Source organism: Thalassophryne amazonica, chromosome 8, assembly GCF_902500255.1.
Source record: "Thalassophryne amazonica chromosome 8, fThaAma1.1, whole genome shotgun sequence".
Classification (NCBI taxonomy): Eukaryota; Metazoa; Chordata; class Actinopteri; order Batrachoidiformes; family Batrachoididae; genus Thalassophryne; species Thalassophryne amazonica.
This window is the reverse complement of record NC_047110.1, coordinates 615,631-634,666: the sequence shown is the minus strand read 5'-3', so window position 1 is coordinate 634,666 and position 19,036 is coordinate 615,631. Positions and strand designations below refer to the sequence as shown.

Sequence of the window (19,036 nt, the reverse complement as noted above, 5' to 3'; positions counted from 1 at the left end):
GGGTTGGAGGGGATCCTGTAACCGCCCTCTGGTTCTCCTGTTTGTCTAGGTTTTCATCTTGGTTCTGTCTGTGTTCATGTCCACTGTCTTTGATTTTCAGTTTAGGATTAGTTTAGTCATCACAAGTTTTGTTTTGCATTTTACCACTATAGTCATTGCTTGTAATTTCTGTGTGTTATACTTTTTCCATGTTAGTTCTGTTTTAGTTTCAGCCCCGGCCTTTAATTCTCTTGTTGATCACTTTTCAGTTCTCACCTTGGTTTTCCTGGTTTTGTTTTTGTTCCTTCCATATGTAGTTTTTTTCTTTATGTTTTGGACTGACCTTCCACATTCTTTCTGTCTGCTTAGTGTTTACTTTACTGCATTCTCTTGCACCTGTTTGCTTCATATTTGTCTCTTTCTTCCATGCCTCTATTTCTTTTTGCTTAGTGTTTGTTTTACTGCACTCTCTTGCTCCTGCTTGCCTCAGCTTTGTCTCCTTCCTGAACTTTCTCACACACCTGTTTTCACTTTCCTTAATTACACTGTTATTTAAGCCTTGCATGTTTCTCTGTTCTTTGCCAGTTCATTTGGACTTTGTCTGCATTCCAGCCTCGTTTTGCTGAACAAATTACATCTACTTTTCTTTTGGCATGCAATACCATTATGAACACTATTGCTCCACTCAAACCTATGCGCCCTAAACCCAGGCAGGAGCCCTGGTTGAATGAAACTGTGTGACAGGCCAGACGTGAGTGTAGGAGGGCAGAGTGCAAATGGAAGAAAGATAGACTGACCGTCTCCTATCAAATTCTTAAAAAAAGTTGGAGAAAATTCCAAAATATGGTCAGGTCTGAAAAGGCAAAATACTTTTCCAATCTAATTTCTGATAACTGGGACAAATCTCGTGTGCTTTTTAAAACTATTGGATCTTTGTTAAACCCTGGCCAATCCACCACTTTGGAAGCAACTCAAGTTGTTTGTAATCACTTTTTAAATTTCTTTTGTGATAAGGTTGCCCGTATTAGGGCTGGGATGACTGTCACTTCGGCCAGTTCAATCATGGCTCACACCTGTTCTGCTGTGTTAGACCGGTTTGAACCTGTGTTATTTTCAGATTTATCAAATATTGTTAAAAATCTCAAACCTTCATTTTGTCCCTCAGACTGTATCCCCCCACGACTCTATAAAGAGGTCTGGGGAACTATCGGCCCTGATGTTGTTTTGGTCAACAGCAGCCTTATGTCAGGAAAAGTTCCTGCATTTTGTAAGCAGGCTGTAGTTGAGCCTCTTTTAAAGAAAGCGAGTCTTGATAACTCTGTTATCTCTAATTATAGGCCCATATCTAAGCTTCCTTTTATTTCAAAGATTTTGGAAAAAGCTGTTCTTGTACAACTACAAGAGTTTTTAGAAATGAACAACATTTTAGACAGTTTTCAGTCAGGTTATAAATTATTTCACGGCACGGAGTCTGCACTTTTAAAGGTTTTTAATGACCTGTTTTTAATCACTGATTCTGGTGATTCCGCCATTCTGGTGCTTTTAGACTTGACTGCTGCCTTCGACACAGTTGACCATGCAACTCTTTTATCTCTTCTTGAGAACTGTGTGGGTGTCAGGGGGACAGCCTTGGACTGGTTCCATTCTTACCTTACAGGCCGTTCAGTTACTGTCAGGCTGGGGGAGTCCACCTCGTCTTCTGTTCCTTTGAACTGTGGAGTCCCCCAGGGTTCTATTCTTGGGCCTATTCTCTTCACCCTATACCTTCTCCCGTTAGGTCAGGTGTTTAGAAAACACGGCATATCTTATCATCTTTATGCAGATGATACTCAAATTTATTTGCCTATTAAGAAGAACTCTAGCAGCCCCCTGACACCCTTGCTTGTGTGCCTGGAAGACGTCAAGGCTTGGTTGGCTCAAAATTTTCTTAGCTTAAATGAGAACAAAACCAAGGTGATTGTGTTTGGGCCCAGTGTTGGTTCCACAGCTCGATTAGACCTGGGCCCTCTCAGTCAACACATGAAGCCCACAGCCACCAACCTTGGCGTCATTATGGACTCTGATCTTAAACTGGACAGGCAGGTCAATGCAGTTGTTAAATCCAGCTTTTATCAGCTTCATCTTTTAACCAAAATTAAATCAATTTTATCCTTTTCTGACTTGGAGCGCGTCATGCATGCTTTTATTTCTTCACGCCTGGACTACTGCAATTCACTTTTTTATGGAATTAATCAAAATACACTTCACAGATTGCAGTTAGTCCAGAACGCTGCTGCACGCCTCTTAACTGGGAGCAAAAAACATGAACATATTACACCCATTCTTGCGTCTTTGCACTGGCTCCATGTTAATTTTAGAATTGATTTTAAAATTTTATTATTTGTTTTTAAAGTTTTAAATGGACTGGCCCCACAATATATTGTAGACCTCCTCCAAATTTACTCCCCAGCACGTGCTCTGAGGTCTGAGGGCCAGCTCCAGCTTGTAGTGCCTAGGATGAGACTTAAGACCAGGGGGAACAGGGCCTTCTCTGTGGCTGGGCCCAGACTCTGGAACGCTCTGCCTCTCCACGTTCGAACAGCCCCCACAATGGAGTGTTTTAAGTCTCGTCTGAAGACCCACTTTTATTCTCTGGCTTTTAGCTCTGCATGAGTTGTATGGTCCTCTGTTGTCTTTGGCCCAGTGTTTTATTTATTTATTGTTTTATTGTTTTTATGTTTATTTATTTATTAGTATCTGAGTGGGTTTATTGTTTTGTATAGTTGTATAATCATTTTTATGTGCAGCACTTTGGAAACTGTTCTGTTGTTTAAATGTGCTATATAAATACAGTGGATTGGATTGTTAAGCCTTGGTCCCTCCGAATAATAAGCCATGAATAATGAGCCACACATGGGTGTGTCAGTGATTATTTGAAGAATGATACACTTTTTAAGCCATCACGTATGCACTACTAAGGCACCTCTATGTGCCTTTCTGTACCTCACATGTGCCAGGTATCAGCCTCTAGTGAGCCACGACCGACCTGTCATTTGAGCCCCGTCCAGCCTTGAGTGGCTCGTGTCGCTGCATATGATCCATGTCAAGCCGCATATGATCCACGTCAAGCCACATATGATCCATGTAGCGCCATGTAACGCAATGTTGGTGCACGTTTAGGGATGGGTTTGGTCCAATCTGTTGTGAAAGTGTCGTGACACGGACCCACAATGAACGGACAATGGATAAGCCAAAAGTAACAATTTAATGTTGTGAATCGCACAATGAAGTACAGACAATAACAATATGGTGGACTGTCAATCATACACCAGGTGACGTGTGGGCAGGCTCGACGATAGAAGACACACAGCTTCCACCCACCAACGGAGCTGAAGAACACCGGAGCCGCCAAGCCCTGCGCCCCAGGTGGCCGCTGTCTTCAGCAGTCAGACCTGGTACTGCTGGCAGAGAACAGAGACAGTCCTGATGAGTGTGAGGTCGCACACTCAGTAATCCCACAGTCAGTGTTTAGTTAGGAGGGAGAACCTCCACCTCCAATCACACACTCGTGTAGCTCCTGTTTCACCACTTATCTGGTTTGGGGTGTGAGGCGAAGCCGTCGCTGAATGGTAGCTGATTTGTCGGCGAGGAGGTGGAGTTGCAGTCCGGCCTTTATGGTGATGGTGATGAGATGATGTGACAGCTGTCACTCCCAGTGGCTCCGGCGCCCTCTCGTGCTTGAAGCCCGCACTCCAAGCAGGGTGCCATCTGGTGGTGGTGGGCCAGCAGTACCTCCTCTTCAGCGGCCCACACAACACAATCCTCCAGCACTCCCACACTTAGTCCCTTTCAAGTGTGGATCACTTCCAAAAACAAAACAAAACAGCACAATAAGGTGGCTGCTTTAATTATTTAAGGCCACTGCTGCTACTGTGGATCACTTCCAAAAAAAAAAAAAATTATTTCTTTATTTCTTCCACTGGTTACAGTGACTGTGATCCAGTTTATAACTTTGTGTTATGTCTCCAAAATCTTTTGCATGCTCTCGTTCTGTGTTGCTGGACAGCTCTGCGCTCCTACTCGCGGCTTCACTGGCATTATTTCTTCCATGGATTTAAACACACAGCCACTTTGACACCTTGATCCAAACTTTTAACTTTGTGTTCGTCCATTATTGACTGCAAAATCACTCTTTTGTGAGCTGGTGTTTTGTGTAAATGCTCGTTTTGAGCGCAAGTCACTGCCTCAGTGCACACAAACAGCGGAGCTTCTGATCCATTAACAAGATATTAAATAGATAGAATAACAGAATTTATTATTATCATTGTACATGACACCAGAAAAAAATACTGTGCATGACAATGAAATTAAAAACAATCTCTTAAAAGCACATTTAAAATAAATAAATAGAATAATAAATAACCCTAAAAATTCTACATAAAACCTAGTTAAAACACTCAATCACAATCATAAAATGGCAGGTCCAGCAGCATTCAGTGCACAAACAGCTCTTCCCACAAAGCTATTTTTAAGTCTGTTTGTTCTGGTCTTAAGTGTCCTGTATCATCTGCCTGATGGCAATAATTCAAACAAATAGTGTCCAGGATGGGAGGGGTCTCTGATTATAGTCTTGCCTTCCTGAGACAACAACTTGTATACAGTTCCTCTAATGAAGGCAAGAGACAACCAGTGATCTTCTGGGCTGTGGTGACGACCCTCTGGAGAGCTTTCCTGTCTGTGACTGTGCAGCTGGAAAACCACACACACAGACAGTAGGTCAAAATGCTCTCTATGGAGCAGCAATAGAAGGACACCAGCAGTCTCTGTGGCAGATGGTTATTCCTGAGAACCCTCAGGAAATAGAATCTCTGCTGTGCCTTCTTGATGGTAGCCATAGTATTTGTGCACAGTATTTGCTCCAAGTCAGGTCATCTCTCAAATACACGCGAAGAAAACGAAATTCAGAGACCTGCTCCACACAGGCCCCATCGATGACCAGTGACTGCATGACTGTTTTCCTCCTTCTATAGTCCACCACCATCTCCTTTGTCTTTGAGGTGTTGAGGATCAAATTGTTCTCCCTACACCAGACCAACAACCGCTGCACCTCCTCTCTATAGGCGGATTCATCCTCACCAGAAATGAGTCCCACCACAGTAGTGTCATCAGCAAACTTAATGATATTGTTGCTGAAGTGAGAGGGGGTGCAGTCATAGGTGTAGAGGGTGTAGAGCAAAAGACTCAGCACGCAGCCCTGAGGGGAGCCGGTGCTGAGGCTAATGGCCGAAGAGATGTAAGGGCCAACTCTCACCCTCTGAGAGCATTCTGTGAGGAAGTCCAAGATCCACCGGCAAATGGAGTGGGACACCCCCAGATTTGGTGGTGGGACACCCCCACCACCAAATCTATCATAGACATACTTTTACAGCTAGGAATGAACATGGAACTGTTTTGTCAAGCTATAAAAACATTAAAAATTAGTTACCTTAAACTGTTCCAAATGACTTTCCTCATGGAGCAGGAGAGAGAAGAAAAAAGCATCCAGATGAAACAGTCCTCTGTGATTCCAGAAGTGATTAGAGGTGTTTTCAGCATCCAAGGTTTGTCAGAAAATGATTAATCCGCTACAAAATAATTATTTTATATACAGCATCCGGAGCACAGAGCAGGTGCGATTAAACAGCCTCTTACCTCCTGGTAGCTGCTGGGCGCTAGGATAACGGGCTTAAAGTAGCCTTGTAAGCACCTCACACATGCCTCTAAAATCCTCGTTAGTCCTCGTAGTAAATCTTACACAAACTGCCGCATGGTTGTTGCTAAACATCTTGAAATTAGCGCCATGCTCAGAGATGAGCCTCGTTAACTGAATATTCTGCCTCTAAGAGCCACTCAAAGCCACTATTCTCCCATGATAGTTGAATAAACCCTCTCGTAGCAAATAAAAAACATGATGCGTGGGTCATTATTCATCCTTCATTATTTGGTAGGATCAGGGCTTTAGTCCTAGACCGTCTGCTCTTCTCTCTGTCTTTGACCTTCTTTTTTTTTTTTACCTCTGCCTCTTGATTTTGGACTCACTGTGTTTTTGAACCTTGCTCATTTCTTTGGATCCAGATTTTGCCTCAGCTCTGACAACCTTGTTTCTCCATGCCTCTGGACACAACTTGTTTTTGACCTTGCCTCTGCCTCACATCTCCTGATTACCTTTGCCACGTTGACTGATCACCTGTTTACTGAACCTGTGCCTGTTTTTCTATATAAAGCCTTTATTTAAATACTCAACCTCCTGAGTCTGAGTCTGAATATTGTGTCCAGCATACTGTTCGTTCCATGCCATGAATCCTGACAGTAGTTTTATATTTGAAAAAGGTAACACACCTGTTTTCAAAAGCTAATCTGTGAATAAAGATTAATTTTACATGACAGTGTAGAGGCGCCTGGAAATTTTTTTGAAGTGAAGTAGAATAAAATTAAATAAAATAATTTGAGATTTGTAATATTTTTTCTGTTGTAAGAGCCACAACTTGAAGAGTTCAATTTAAAGTTAAATATGACACAAACTTGGTGGATTAGTGGTTAGCACTCTTGTCTCACAGCAAGAAGGCCATGGGTTTGATTCCCACCTGTGGCCTTTTTGTGTGGAGTTTGCGTGTTCTCCCCGTGTTTGTGTGGGTTCCCTCCGGGTGCTCCGGCTTCCTCCCACATCTAAAGACATGCAGGTTAGGTGGACTGGAGACTTTAAACTGTCCGTAGGTGTGAATGCGTTTGTCTGTCTGTTTGTGTCCCTGTGACAGACTGGCGTCCTGTCCACGGTGAACCCGCCTCACGCCCCGCACGTCTGTCTCAATGTGCCGAAAAAGTGCAGATGTCCACGTCTTCCACAATTCCTGTGGAAGTCAGATGACGTCCCGGATCAACACAGCATCCAGTGTGGAAATGAACGGCACATTTCACTGTTACAGGAGTTTTTGTCATGGAAAGAGGAGCGGAGGAATTCCGCGCGTCGCGGTGGAGCTGCATGGCGCAAAGCAACGGCGTGATGAAGCCTCAAAGGACATGTTCTGGCATGTCCAGCTCATGCACAATTTCTTGGATACTCACACAACTGAAAAGCCACCGAAAGCCATCTGAAAGCCGTCCTGTGAGACCAACACGGAGGTGCTTTTGTCGCACCATTTGCCGCACCATTCGCGGCTCCGTGGTGCATCCCTCCGCTTCTCTTTCCATGAAAAAAACTCCTGTAACAGTGGAATGTGCCGAAAAAGTATTGATGTCCACGTCTTCTGCCATTTTTGTGGAAGTCAGGCGACGTCCCGGATCAACAAAGCCTTCACGTTGGAAATGATCTGGTTGTTTCAGCTGGGTTTCAGCCTGTCGATCGGCGCTCGGAGTGCGCCACGCTCTCAGACGCTGTGGGCGGTCTTTAAACCGGCTGGAGCACTCCTTAATCTGTGTAATCCCCATAAAATCGTCCCTGAAAGCCATCTGAATTTTCCGAATGGTGTCCACCTGGAGGTCTCTCACAGTTTCTGGAAAAATTTGATGCAACAAAGCTCCAAATCGTTCAGACATTTATTCGCAATAAAAATCCGACGAGAGGGGTGGACCACTGCTCACACAAAGCCTGCTCACAGGCGAATGACGCAACTGACAGGCATGAAAAAACTCACGCATGCGCACGAAGGTTCAAGCTTGGCTGATGCAATCACACGTGATTCAAATCCATATGGTTTTTGCAAAAAATAAAAAGGTCCGTTACTTTTCTAACAGACCTCGTATGTGCATTTATGCATATAAATGGTTCTGCCAGTGTGGCATTTACCATTACTATGTATGAAGAGTTCAGATGCAAAACTCAGTATCTCCAAAACCATAAATTTTTAGTTGAGGCTGTCAATGGGACCATCAGTGTGCAAAATCTGAAAGAATTTGAACAAACTGTTTTCATTTTATTGATCAAAGTCTGTGCATTTCCAAATATGGTTTCCTTTTTCTCCATTATAAAACAAAATAAAAATATTTACTGGGTTTTGCATCTGAACTCTTCATATGCACACAGGGGAAGAAAAAAAAAAGCACACTGGAGCGAAACTATTTAATGATCCACCTTGTCAAATTAAAATTTGTGAATTGAAGCCTCTTTTTTAAAACAGTCACTTTTCATTCCAAGAATTGGCTCAACAAGAGAACAATCAAATTATTTATTCTTGAGAAAAAATATAAAATGGTATATTTTTTTTTATTTTATTAACTGTTATGGGTTTTATGTATGTATGAATGTATGTTTGCCTGTGAGTATGTTGTGGGCCCACAATGGAAACAAGCAGTTTTTTATTTTCAGTTATTTATTTATTTATTGCTTTTTTGTGTTACCCTGTATTTTATGTATTTAGTTAATATATCTTTGTATTATTTTATGCATGTGTTTACATTTTATATGAATTAAAATCAATCAATCGTTTCATGCAAGTGCTATGTTACAGGTTGGCTAGCAGATGTCGCCATATTTAATTGTATCAAATGCTTCAAACACTGAACCATTTCAACACAATTGCTTCATATTGAGTCAGTGGTTCAAAACGCTTCAGTTTCTCCGTCAGTAATAATTATCAATAAAATGCATCAGCAACCACACGTTTTCAGAGCATGTGCACAGATAGACTTACAATCATGAATACTTGCTAACCAGGACATTAAATAATGTATCATATGTCCTTTAAATGACCCAGTTCAGTGGTGTCCAAACTATTCCAGAAAGGGCCGAGAGGGTGCAGGTTTTCTTTGCAGCCACTGATTCCAGCAGGTGATTTCAATGATGAACTCATCCCACCTGTTCAAAGGGATGTTAATCAATGAAATCACCTGCTGGAGTCAGTGGCTGCAAAGAAAACCTGCACCCTCTCGGCCCTTTCTGGAATAGTTTGGACACCACTGAACTAGTTTTCAACTAGTTGAAGTCTGTAGCTGACTGTCTCAACACACAATTAGACTGATGAAGCTCTGTCTCCAGTGGCAAGGGGCCCAAAGTTAGGCTTTTTATGGGCTTAGCTTGTCATACAAAATTTTCTATCATGCATCAGTGGCCGACTCAGAACCATAAGCTCTGAACCATTTGCTCGAACTCTCTCTGAACTCTTCACGCACAGCTGAGGTATCAGGTGGCAGGTTTTCAGCACATCAGCGATCAGAGAATACTGCAGTCAGAACGCTGTCAGCAGCTGTTTCAGTTGTGCACCTTAAACTCCTTTCATTAAAAAACAACGCGCTGTGGTCTGGCCTGGTCTAATATAGCCATCAACAGAAAATAAACTGGAGAAATTTTTATTTTGGCGTGACATTTCTTGCTTGTGCGTGAGAGCGTGAGATTGATGTTGAAAGTGTGACTGTCACGCCAGATACGTGAGAGTTGGCAACTCTGGTTGTATATTCAATCAATCAATTTTTTTATATAGCGCCAAATCACAACAAACAGTTGCCCCAAGGCGCTTTATATTGTAAGGCAAAGCCATACAATAATGATGTAAAACCCCAACGATCAAAACGACCCCCTGTGAGCAAGCACTTGGCTACAGTGGGAAGGAAAAACTCCCTTTTAACAGGAAGAAACCTCCAGCAGAACCAGGCTCAGGGAGGGGCAGTCTTCTGCTGGGACTGGTTGGGGCTGAGGGAGAGAACCAGGAAAAAGACATGCTGTGGAGGGGAGCAGAGATCGATCACTAATGATTAAATGCAGAGTGGTGCATACAGAGCAAAAAGAGAAAGAAACAGTGCATCATGGGAACCCCCCAGCAGTCTACGTCTATAGCAGCATAACTAAGGGATGGTTCAGGGTCACCTGATCCAGCCCTAACTATAAGCTTTAGCAAAAAGGAAAGTTTTAAGCCTAATCTTAAAAGTAGAGAGGGTGTCTGTCTGCCTGATCTGAATTGGGAGCTGGTTCCACAGGAGAGGAGCCTGAAAGCTGAAGGCTCTGCCTCCCATTCTACTCTTACAAACCCTAGGAACTACAAGTAAGCCTGCAGTCTGAGTAATATTAGTCATAAGTAATTATTAAAATGTTAAAAACACATTATATTTGGATGGATATAGCATTTGCTGCCATGTTCAATAACTTGCATACAGTAACTTTAACCAGTGAGCAGCAGAGAGCTGATCAGGCACTTTAACACCGTGACTACAGAGTGTAAATGATCGTTTTTTTTCAGTGGCTGAAAGAAGAAGTTTACACTTGTAACAAAAACACTAATTAGCTCTTAGCTTCCAGTGGCTAAAACAATGTTGGGTTTTTTTTTTTGGTAAATATTTAAATGATTCACCAGGATTTCAGACGTTTCATTGTGTGATACCTTCACCTCACTTCATGCAAGAAGAAGCCATATGGATTAAACTGCTGTATTATTCATTTATCAGGCACACGTGTAAAGCAGCAGAGTTGACGTAATTTATGTTCGGGTGGGCATTGAACCATCCATCCATCCATTTTCTACACCCTGGCTGCACCTAGAAATTCTGTCCATAAAGATAATGAACAGAACCGGTGACAAAGGGCAAAGGGCACTGGAAACAGGTTTGACTTACTACCGGCAATGCGGACCAAGCTCCTGTTGCGGTCGTACAGGGACCGGATAGCGATTAGCAAAGAACCCCGGACCCCGTACTCTCAGACCACCCCTCACAGGGTGCCCCAAGGGACACGGTCGAACGCCTTGTCCAGATCCACAAAGCACATGTGGACTGGTTGGGTGAACTCCCATGAACCCTCGAGCACCCAATGGAGTGTGTAGAGCTGGTCCAGTGTACCGCGACCAGGACAAAAACCACACTGCTCCTCCTGAATCTGAGGTTTAGCTATCGGTCGAATTCTCCTCTCCAGTACTCTGGAATAGACCTTAGCAGGGAGGCTGAGGAGTGTGATCCCCCTCTAGTTGGAACACACCCTCCGGTTCCCCTACTTAAACAGAGGGACCACCACCCCAGTCTGCCAATCCAGAGGCACTGTCCCCGACCGCCACGCGATGTTGCAGAGGCGTGTCAACCAAGACAGTCCCACAACATCCAGAGATTTAAGGTACTCAGGACGGATTTCATCCACCCTAGGAGCCTTGGCACCGAGGAGCTTTCTAACCACCTCGGTGACTTCGGCCTCGGTGATGGATGAGTCTGCCTCTGAGTCCCCAGTCTCTGCTTCCTCTTTGGAAAACATGACGATGGGATTGAGGAGATCCTCGAAGTATTCCTTCCACCGCCCGACAACATCGCCAGTCAGGGTCAACAGCTCCCCACCCGCACCGTAGATAGTGCCGGTGGAGAGTTGCTTACGCCTCTTGAGGCGTCAGATGGTTTGCCAGAATTTCTTGGCTCACAACACAGCATTGAACCAACTTTAGTTAAACACAGGGGGTGGGTGGATGTTTGGAGGTGCTTTCCAAAGCAGAATGCTAACAGTCGTCACTACAGCAAGATGCACCGTTTTCACAAACCTGCTGCTTTTCCATGTGGACCTGCTTCTGATCTATTGTGTAGGACTAGATGTTGCCATATCTCAAAAAAAAAAAAATGTATATATTTAGGGCACCGTTGAGACTCTGTGAGGTGGTCAATTGGGTGATGGCATCTTTGGGGTTGGGCGCCCTCCTTCTCAGGTGTTTTGCTAATAGATCCTCAACACCTCCAGAGGGTTCAGCAGTGAATCCCAGCATCCCAGGTTCACTCCCTAGATGCCATCAACTCACTTGAAGGCCCAGACAGAGTCTTTTCTCTTCATCCACAGCCACTGGCTCCCCTTCTCAGCAGCCCTGGAGAGAGGTCTTTGATTGCCTGCCCATGGATCTTCCTTTGCACTCCCATCTGATCCCTTCCAAGATGTTACAGAGATCAGTATTGACCTCCTTCCACAGTGTCTTATCGCGTGCCTTTGTCCACTTAACTAATGCCCTTTGCCCCTGGATCTTCTTCCCTGCTGGTGGCCGTGATGGGTTGGGCTCAGGTTGCGCTCCTGCTCCTTGTTCTTCCTCCTCTGGGGCAGGAATGTTGATGTCCTGCAGACTGTGGTGTGCGTCCTGCTGCTGAACTTCTGTCAACTGGCTCAGCCTGCTTCTCAGAAAGCTGTCGATGCAACTTCCCTTAACTTACTGTGTGGTTCCTGTTATGGTACCGCAGATTAGAAAGTTAAACCAGAGGCAGGCCGGCCCTGTGTCACAATTCGGATTTTACAGTACGTTTGTTTTTTTAAACAGAAAATGTGACGCACATCAGTTCAGTTCTTCAATCTCATATTCTACTTGATAGGCTGGAAAATCATTTTGGGATTACTGGGAGTGCCCTTGCATGGTTGACGTCATAATTGACCAGTCGCTCTCACTGTGTTTTGTACAGTAACACTACCTCTAGCCTTAGTGACATGAAATTTGGGGATCCACAGGGATCCGTCTTAGGCCCCCTGCTTTTCTCCCTTTATATAGCACCGCTTGGGCACATATTGCGGCGCTTTGGGATTACCTTTCACTGCTACGCTGATGATACTCAGTTACACATGCCGATAACCTCTGGTAATCTCATTCACATAAAATCCTTAGAAGATTGCCTTGCATCAGTGAGAAGTTTGATGTCGAGAAATATCCTACTTTTAAACTCTGATAAGACTGAAATGATGGTTCTTGGTCCAGTGAGACATCGGCATGAATTTGACCAGTTAATGCTTAGCTTAGGCTCGTGTATCATACACATCACACTGACAAAGTGAGGAACCTTGGGGTAGTTTTTGGTCCTACATTGTCCTTTGATGTAAACATTAGAAATATTACTAGGACTGCTTTCTTCCACCTGCAAAATATAGCGAACATTCGTCCCATCCTGTCTATGGCTGATGCTGAGACCCTGATCCATGCGTTTATCTCTTCTAGATTGGACTATTGCAATGTTCTATTTTCTGGTTTACCACAGTCCAGCATTAGGGCTCTCCAATTGGTTCAAAGACTCTTGACACAAAGCAGAAAGTTTGACCATATTACACCCATTTTGGTGTCTCTTCACTGGCTTCTTGTCCCAGTGAGCTCAGGTTTTAAGGTTCTGCTACTAACCTATAAAATTTTTCATGGACTGGCACCTCCCTACCTAGCTGTCCTAATTAAACCTTACGTACCGGCCCGGGTTTTGTGTTCTCAGGGTGCAGGACTACTTTGTGTCCCTAACGTGAATAAGAAGTCTGTGGGTCACACTTATTTTTCCTTTCGTATGGCTAGCATACTGGTGTAGTATAGTTCTATGCTTTTCACTCTTTTAATTCATTTTACTAGTAAACGGAGCATGCCGCGGCTTCAACTTTACCTAAATTCTGGGTCTTTTAGTGAAGTTTAGGGCTAATGGCCGGCGATCACCCTGTTTTTCTTGTTGTTTAATGCTGGCAGATTATACTGTATTTCTTGTCTTTCTGATGCCTGATTCTGTTTTTTCTCTCTGTTTAAGGTGCAGCTCCATCCAGAGATGGGTGTGGTATTTGTGTTGGCGACCCTCCTGTCCTGGGCACCAACAGCATTTCCTGTATATTTGTTTTGTGAATTGTTTTTGTAATTTATGTCTGTATCATGGCCCAAGCAGAGGGTCACCCCTTTGAGTCTGGTCTGCTTGAGGTTTCTTCCTCAGAGGGAGTTTTTCCTTACCACTGCTGCTCTGGGGGTTGGTAAGGTTAGACCTTGCTTGTGTGAAACGCCTTGAGGCAACTCTGTTGTGATTTGGTGCTTTCTAAATGAAAATAAATTGAAAAATTGAATTTAAATTGGAAAAAATCTCATCGTGCGACAGTGTTACAAAGAGACAAAACATCTTGTAATAAAATAAATTTCTGAAGATATGACTCCCCAACAAAATTTTCTCAACTTGTCCTTGACTCAGAAATGATGTTGCCACAAACGTCTGTCCTCCTCCATAAACAGGTTTTTGTGTTTTACCATCTAAACTCTATATTTGCAAATTCAAGACCAGTTCTTGAGTCGTTGGTCTTCTTGTTGTAAGAGGTTTGTGATGTTTCTTGTCTTTGTAGGTGTCACCTTGTGGGATGCTAAAACTCGACAGGAGAACACAGCTGAGAGGCCTCAGCCCAGCAGCTCATTTGCAGTTTCTACATCTGATTCCACTGCAGAAAAGTCAACTCTCCTTGATGTCGATGCTTCTCTGAAGGTCAGTTTCCTCGGCGGATTGATTGAAGTTGGAGGATCTGCCAAGTACCTGAATGATATGAAACATTCCCATCATCAGAGCAGAGTCACGCTTCAGTACAAAGCTACCACCAAGTTCAAACAAATGTTTCTGGCTCCTCTGGACGCCAAGAATAAGGAACAAATAGGTCAGATTGAGCAGAGTTTGGCGACACATGTAGTCTCAGGCATCGTTTATGGGGCACAAGCTTTCTTTGTGTTTGACAGTGAAAAGTCTGAGGACAGCAGCGTTCAGGACATACAGGGCCACATGGAAGCCGTGATAAAGAAAATTCCATCATTTCAAATTGAAGGGAAAGTTGATATCAAACTGACGGACAAAGAAAAAGCCCTGACTGATAAATTCTCCTGCAAGTTCTTTGGTGACTTTGTCCTTGATGTTAACCCTTCGACCTTCGTTGACGCTGTAAAGACCTACATGGATCTTCCAAAGCTGCTGGGACCAGATGGAGAGAATACTGTTCCAGCGATGGTCTGGCTGATGCCCCTGAAGACTTTACATTTCCAGGCTCCTGAGGTGGTGAGAAAGATCAGCGTTGGATTAGCGGGAAAAGCAGAGAATGCTTTTGAAGACGTGAATCAACTGAAAATGAGATGCAATGCTTCTCTGGATGACAGAGTGGTCCAACATCTTCCACAGATTCAGAAAAAGTTGATAAATTTCCAACAGCTGTGTAATGAATACACATCTGCACTCCAACAAAACATCACAAAGAAAAGTCAGTCCATTAAGGTGGGCATGACAGAGGAAAGTGAGTTGGAACAACTCTTTGAAGACAGACACTCGTCACCATTCAACAACGAGAAGCTCAACAGGTGGATGGAGTGCATGGAAAGAGAGATCAATGTCATTAGATCCTGTGTGGAGATGATGGACGGAATACAGATGGTCTCAGATGAGTCTGAACTGGATCGATGTGTTCTGGCACCAGGGGTGGAAGACGCCTTCTGCTTTGTCTTTACCTCTGTGGAATGTGAAGATCCCTACATTAAAGCTTTGGCCAACTACGCAGCTTCACTGAAATTAGGAAGTGCAGTGGATGTCAGTCCATGCGGTCAGGACCAGTGGTTCTTCTCAGACCAAGTGTTAACCAGAATGAGAGAAAAAGCACAAGATTTCCAAGATCTTTCCAAACGTCGTAAGAACAGCAGGTTTTGTTTTCTCATAGCGGCTCTGACCAATGACAAGTACCAAGGAGCAAGTATCTACTACTACCACAACGGCATTCTGATCACCGAGGACACTTCAAAGCCTGAACAGCCTCCTGCTGAGAAAACAACCGACAGAAGTGCCCTCCTGTGGTGTAAGTACCTTTGGTGGTGTTGTTGCTGGTGTTTTTAGTTCATTTAAAATACTTTGAAAAACAAAAACAGATTCAATCTCAACACATCACTTGTTAAAATCCCAGCCTCCTTTTAGGACTTTTCTAATGGCACCGTTCCCAATAACACTAAATACATTAATACATAGACTTTCCACATCTTTGTCTCCATTGTTGGATTCCAAATCTGCAGCATTCTGAAAAGTCACTTGGAACCAGACACCAGTCATGTTGACTGTCTTGTGTCCAGTTGCTGATTGACATGGTTCCTCTGGAGTGGAAGTATGTAGTTTTTCCACTCATCTGCTGTGAGTGTCCACGCATTAAAAATACATCTGCCTTTTTGGCTCATTCATAAAAACGGGGAACTTATTTGGAGTGCCGCGGCACTGAGAACATTAGCTCCACAGGCTAATGAAACGTCTTCCACACGTTGGGTAGGCTGACTGAATATGGGTCCTTTTAGACCCTGGGGATGCCTCTGTGCTCCATCATCCATCGTCAGGACGATGTAACCTCTGAGTAACATTTCTATATATTACTGACAGTAAACTGTTTAGATTAAATGGATGAAACAGATTAGCTCAACATGGTGGCCCCCTGATTGTTTTCTTATTACTTTGTTACACACTGCGGGACGCCTTGATTACATCATCACCCAATGTCTGTTAAATTTACAGAGCATCCACAAAGAATTCACAGCACTTCACTTTTTCCACATTTTACTATGTTAAGCCTTATTCCAAATTAGAGGAAATTCGTTGTGTGGGCCGCTGAAGATGAGGTACTGCTGGCCCACCACCACAAGATGGCGCCCTGCTTGAAGTGCGGGCTTCAAGCACGAGAGGGCGTCGGAGCGACCAGGAGTGACAGCTGTCACTCATCATCCGTACCAGCTGTCACTCATCCACTACACATCACCACCACCATAAAGGCCGGACTGCAACTCCACCTCCCCGCCGGGAAATCAGCTACCATTCAGGTAATTTTCTCTGCTGAACCTTAATTCGAGTATTAGTCTGATCTCTTTTTGCAGCCGTTTTCCTGGGACGGATACCCTGTCTGCTGAGTTGGCGTTTGGTGTGGACTGCGACGGCTTCGCCTCCCACCCCACCCAGATAAGTGGTTATCTCGGGAGCTGCTCGAGTGTGTGATTGGAGGTGGAGGTTCTCCCTCCTAACTGTGTACAGACTGTGGGATTACTGAGTGTGTGAACTCACACTCATCAGTACTGTCTCTGTTCTGTGCCAGCAGTACCGGGTCTGACTGCTGAAGACAGCGGCCACCTGGGGCGCAGGGCTTGGCGGCTCCGGTGTTCCTCAGCTCCGTTGGTGGTGGAAGCTGTGTGGGATCCGGCTCTTCTCTCGCCAGACGTCTTCTATCGTCGAGCCTGCCCACACGTCACCTTGTGTATAATTGACATTCCACCATATTGTTATTGTCTGTACTTCGTTGTGCGATTCACAACATTAAATTGTTACTTTTTGGCTTATCCATTGTCCGTTCATTAACGCCCCCTGTTGTGGGTCCGTGTCACAACACTTTCACAACAGAAATTAATTTTTTCCCCTCCAAATTCTGCACACAATACCCCATAATGACAATGTGAAAAAGTTTTTGTTTTGTTTTTTTGCAAATTTATTGCAAATAAAAACTAAGAAATCACATGTACATAAGTATTCACAGCCTTTGCAATGAAGCTCAAAACTGAGCTCAGGTGCCTCCTGTTTCCACCGATCTTACTGAATACAGGAAGACAATCGGGGGCCTGTTAAGAAGCACTGCAGCTCTAGTTTCACCATCAAGAAAAAACACATTAATAATAATAACAAAAAAGATATTTGAACTGCATGAATCAGGGTCTCAGCATCAGCCATAGACAGGATGGGACAAATCTTCACTATATTCCACAGGCAGAAGAAAGCAGTCCTAGTAATATTTCTAATGTGGAGGTCAAAGGACAATGTAGGATCAAAAATCACCCCAAGGTTCCTCACTTTGTCAGTGTGATGTATGACACATGAGCCCAGGTTAAGTGTTAGTTGGTCAAATTGATGTTGATGTCTCACTGGACCAAGAACCATCATTTCAGTCTTGTCTGACTTTAAGAGTAAGAAATTAATAGACATCCAGCTTTTGACTAATGCAAGTCAATCCTCTAAGAACTTTATGTGTATGAGCTTACCAGCAGTTATCGTCAAGTATAACTGAGTGTTCACCACTTTAGTGAGAGTCGTCTCTGTGGAATGATATTTTATAAAGGCAGACTGCAGTCACTCAAAGAGATATTCCTAAGATAGTCCACGAGCTGCTGTGACACCACCTTTTCCATAATTTTAGAGCAAAATGATAGATTTGATAATTTTTCAATACACTAGGGTCAACATTAGATTTCTTAAAGGACATGTTGCACTAAAATCATAATTTAGATTTAGGCTGTTAGTGACCATCCGATGATCCACCGGAATTACTTTGTGCACATCTGTGATGGGTTTCAAAGTATACGACATTCACAGCAAACAGCTACGGAGACGTCTGAAAACAAAGTACTTGTGAGTACGTGGGTGTTTCCAACAAGTGACGTCACTACTAGAAGCGTCCCAGCGTGCACTTCAATGGAATGTAGCTGCTAACGAACGAACAAACTGAGGCACAGATTAATTCCAGAGTCGACATAAGTGTGATGTTGTGTTATGACGACTCGTTTTTAAGTGATAACTGTTAATTCTGATGCAGCCACGGTAAAAGCTGCAGCCCTGAGAAGGTTTAGTGCACCTGCACGACCATTAGTCACAAACTCAGACTGTTAAAAAAACACTAATATGTGTTGTATATGCGGAGGTGATGGTCAAGTGGTTAAGCGTTGGGCTTCAGACCAGAGGATCCTCGGTTCAAATCCCAGCCTCACCGGAAAGTCACTCAGGGCCCTTGGGCAAGTTCTTTAATCTCCTAGTTGCTCCCAGGCACCTTGCATGGCAGCAGCCTGACATCGGGGTGAATGTGAGGCATTATTTGTAAAGCGCTTTGAGCGTCTGATGCAGATGGAAAAGTGCTATATAAATGCAGTCCATTTACAAAGATTGACAATTTTATTACATCTGACAGAGTCTACAAGCTTAATACTGCTGGTATATTGTTCAAATCCAGCCAGAAGTCTGTGTAAATTGGTACACACACACACACACACACACACACACACACACACACACACACACACACACACACACACACACACACACACACACACACACACACACACACACACACACCTCATCCACACTCTCTCAAAGTAAAAAATTTTTTGGCTTTGATTAAAAGCTCCATTGGAAGGAACACAAAGCAAAAGATAAAAAAATAATAATAATAAATTAACATTCCACTCACCCTAGTGTAAAGATTTCCAAATAAGTCCACAACAAAAAGAAGCCCTCACGCACTCACAATTGCAATCGCCAGCCGAGGAACAGGTCCACTAGTCCTCGCTCCGATGGACAGCCAGAGATCATTTTCAAGTTCCATTAGTCCTCAGGTCCGGATGGCCGG

At 43.7% G+C, this 19,036-nt stretch overlaps 1 protein-coding gene and 1 long non-coding RNA gene across 2 annotated transcripts in view; one reads left to right on the top strand and one right to left on the bottom strand.

Annotated features, from left to right (window-relative positions):
• LOC117515186 (stonustoxin subunit alpha-like) overlaps nt 1–19,036 on the top strand; it is a 33,892-nt gene that overhangs the window by 11,708 nt on the left and 3,148 nt on the right. Inside the window, exon 2 of the mRNA XM_034175657.1 lies at nt 13,997–15,475. Coding sequence (XP_034031548.1) covers nt 13,997–15,475 — 1,479 coding nt within the window. The remainder of the gene's footprint in view (nt 1–13,996; nt 15,476–19,036) is intronic.
• Nucleotides 4,943–17,057, bottom strand: LOC117515187. The gene is made up of 4 exons (XR_004562099.1): nt 17,045–17,057; nt 15,639–15,643; nt 6,150–6,154; nt 4,943–5,089 (listed from the first exon to the last, which is right to left on the bottom strand). It is a non-coding gene; the product is annotated as an uncharacterized LOC117515187 (long non-coding RNA).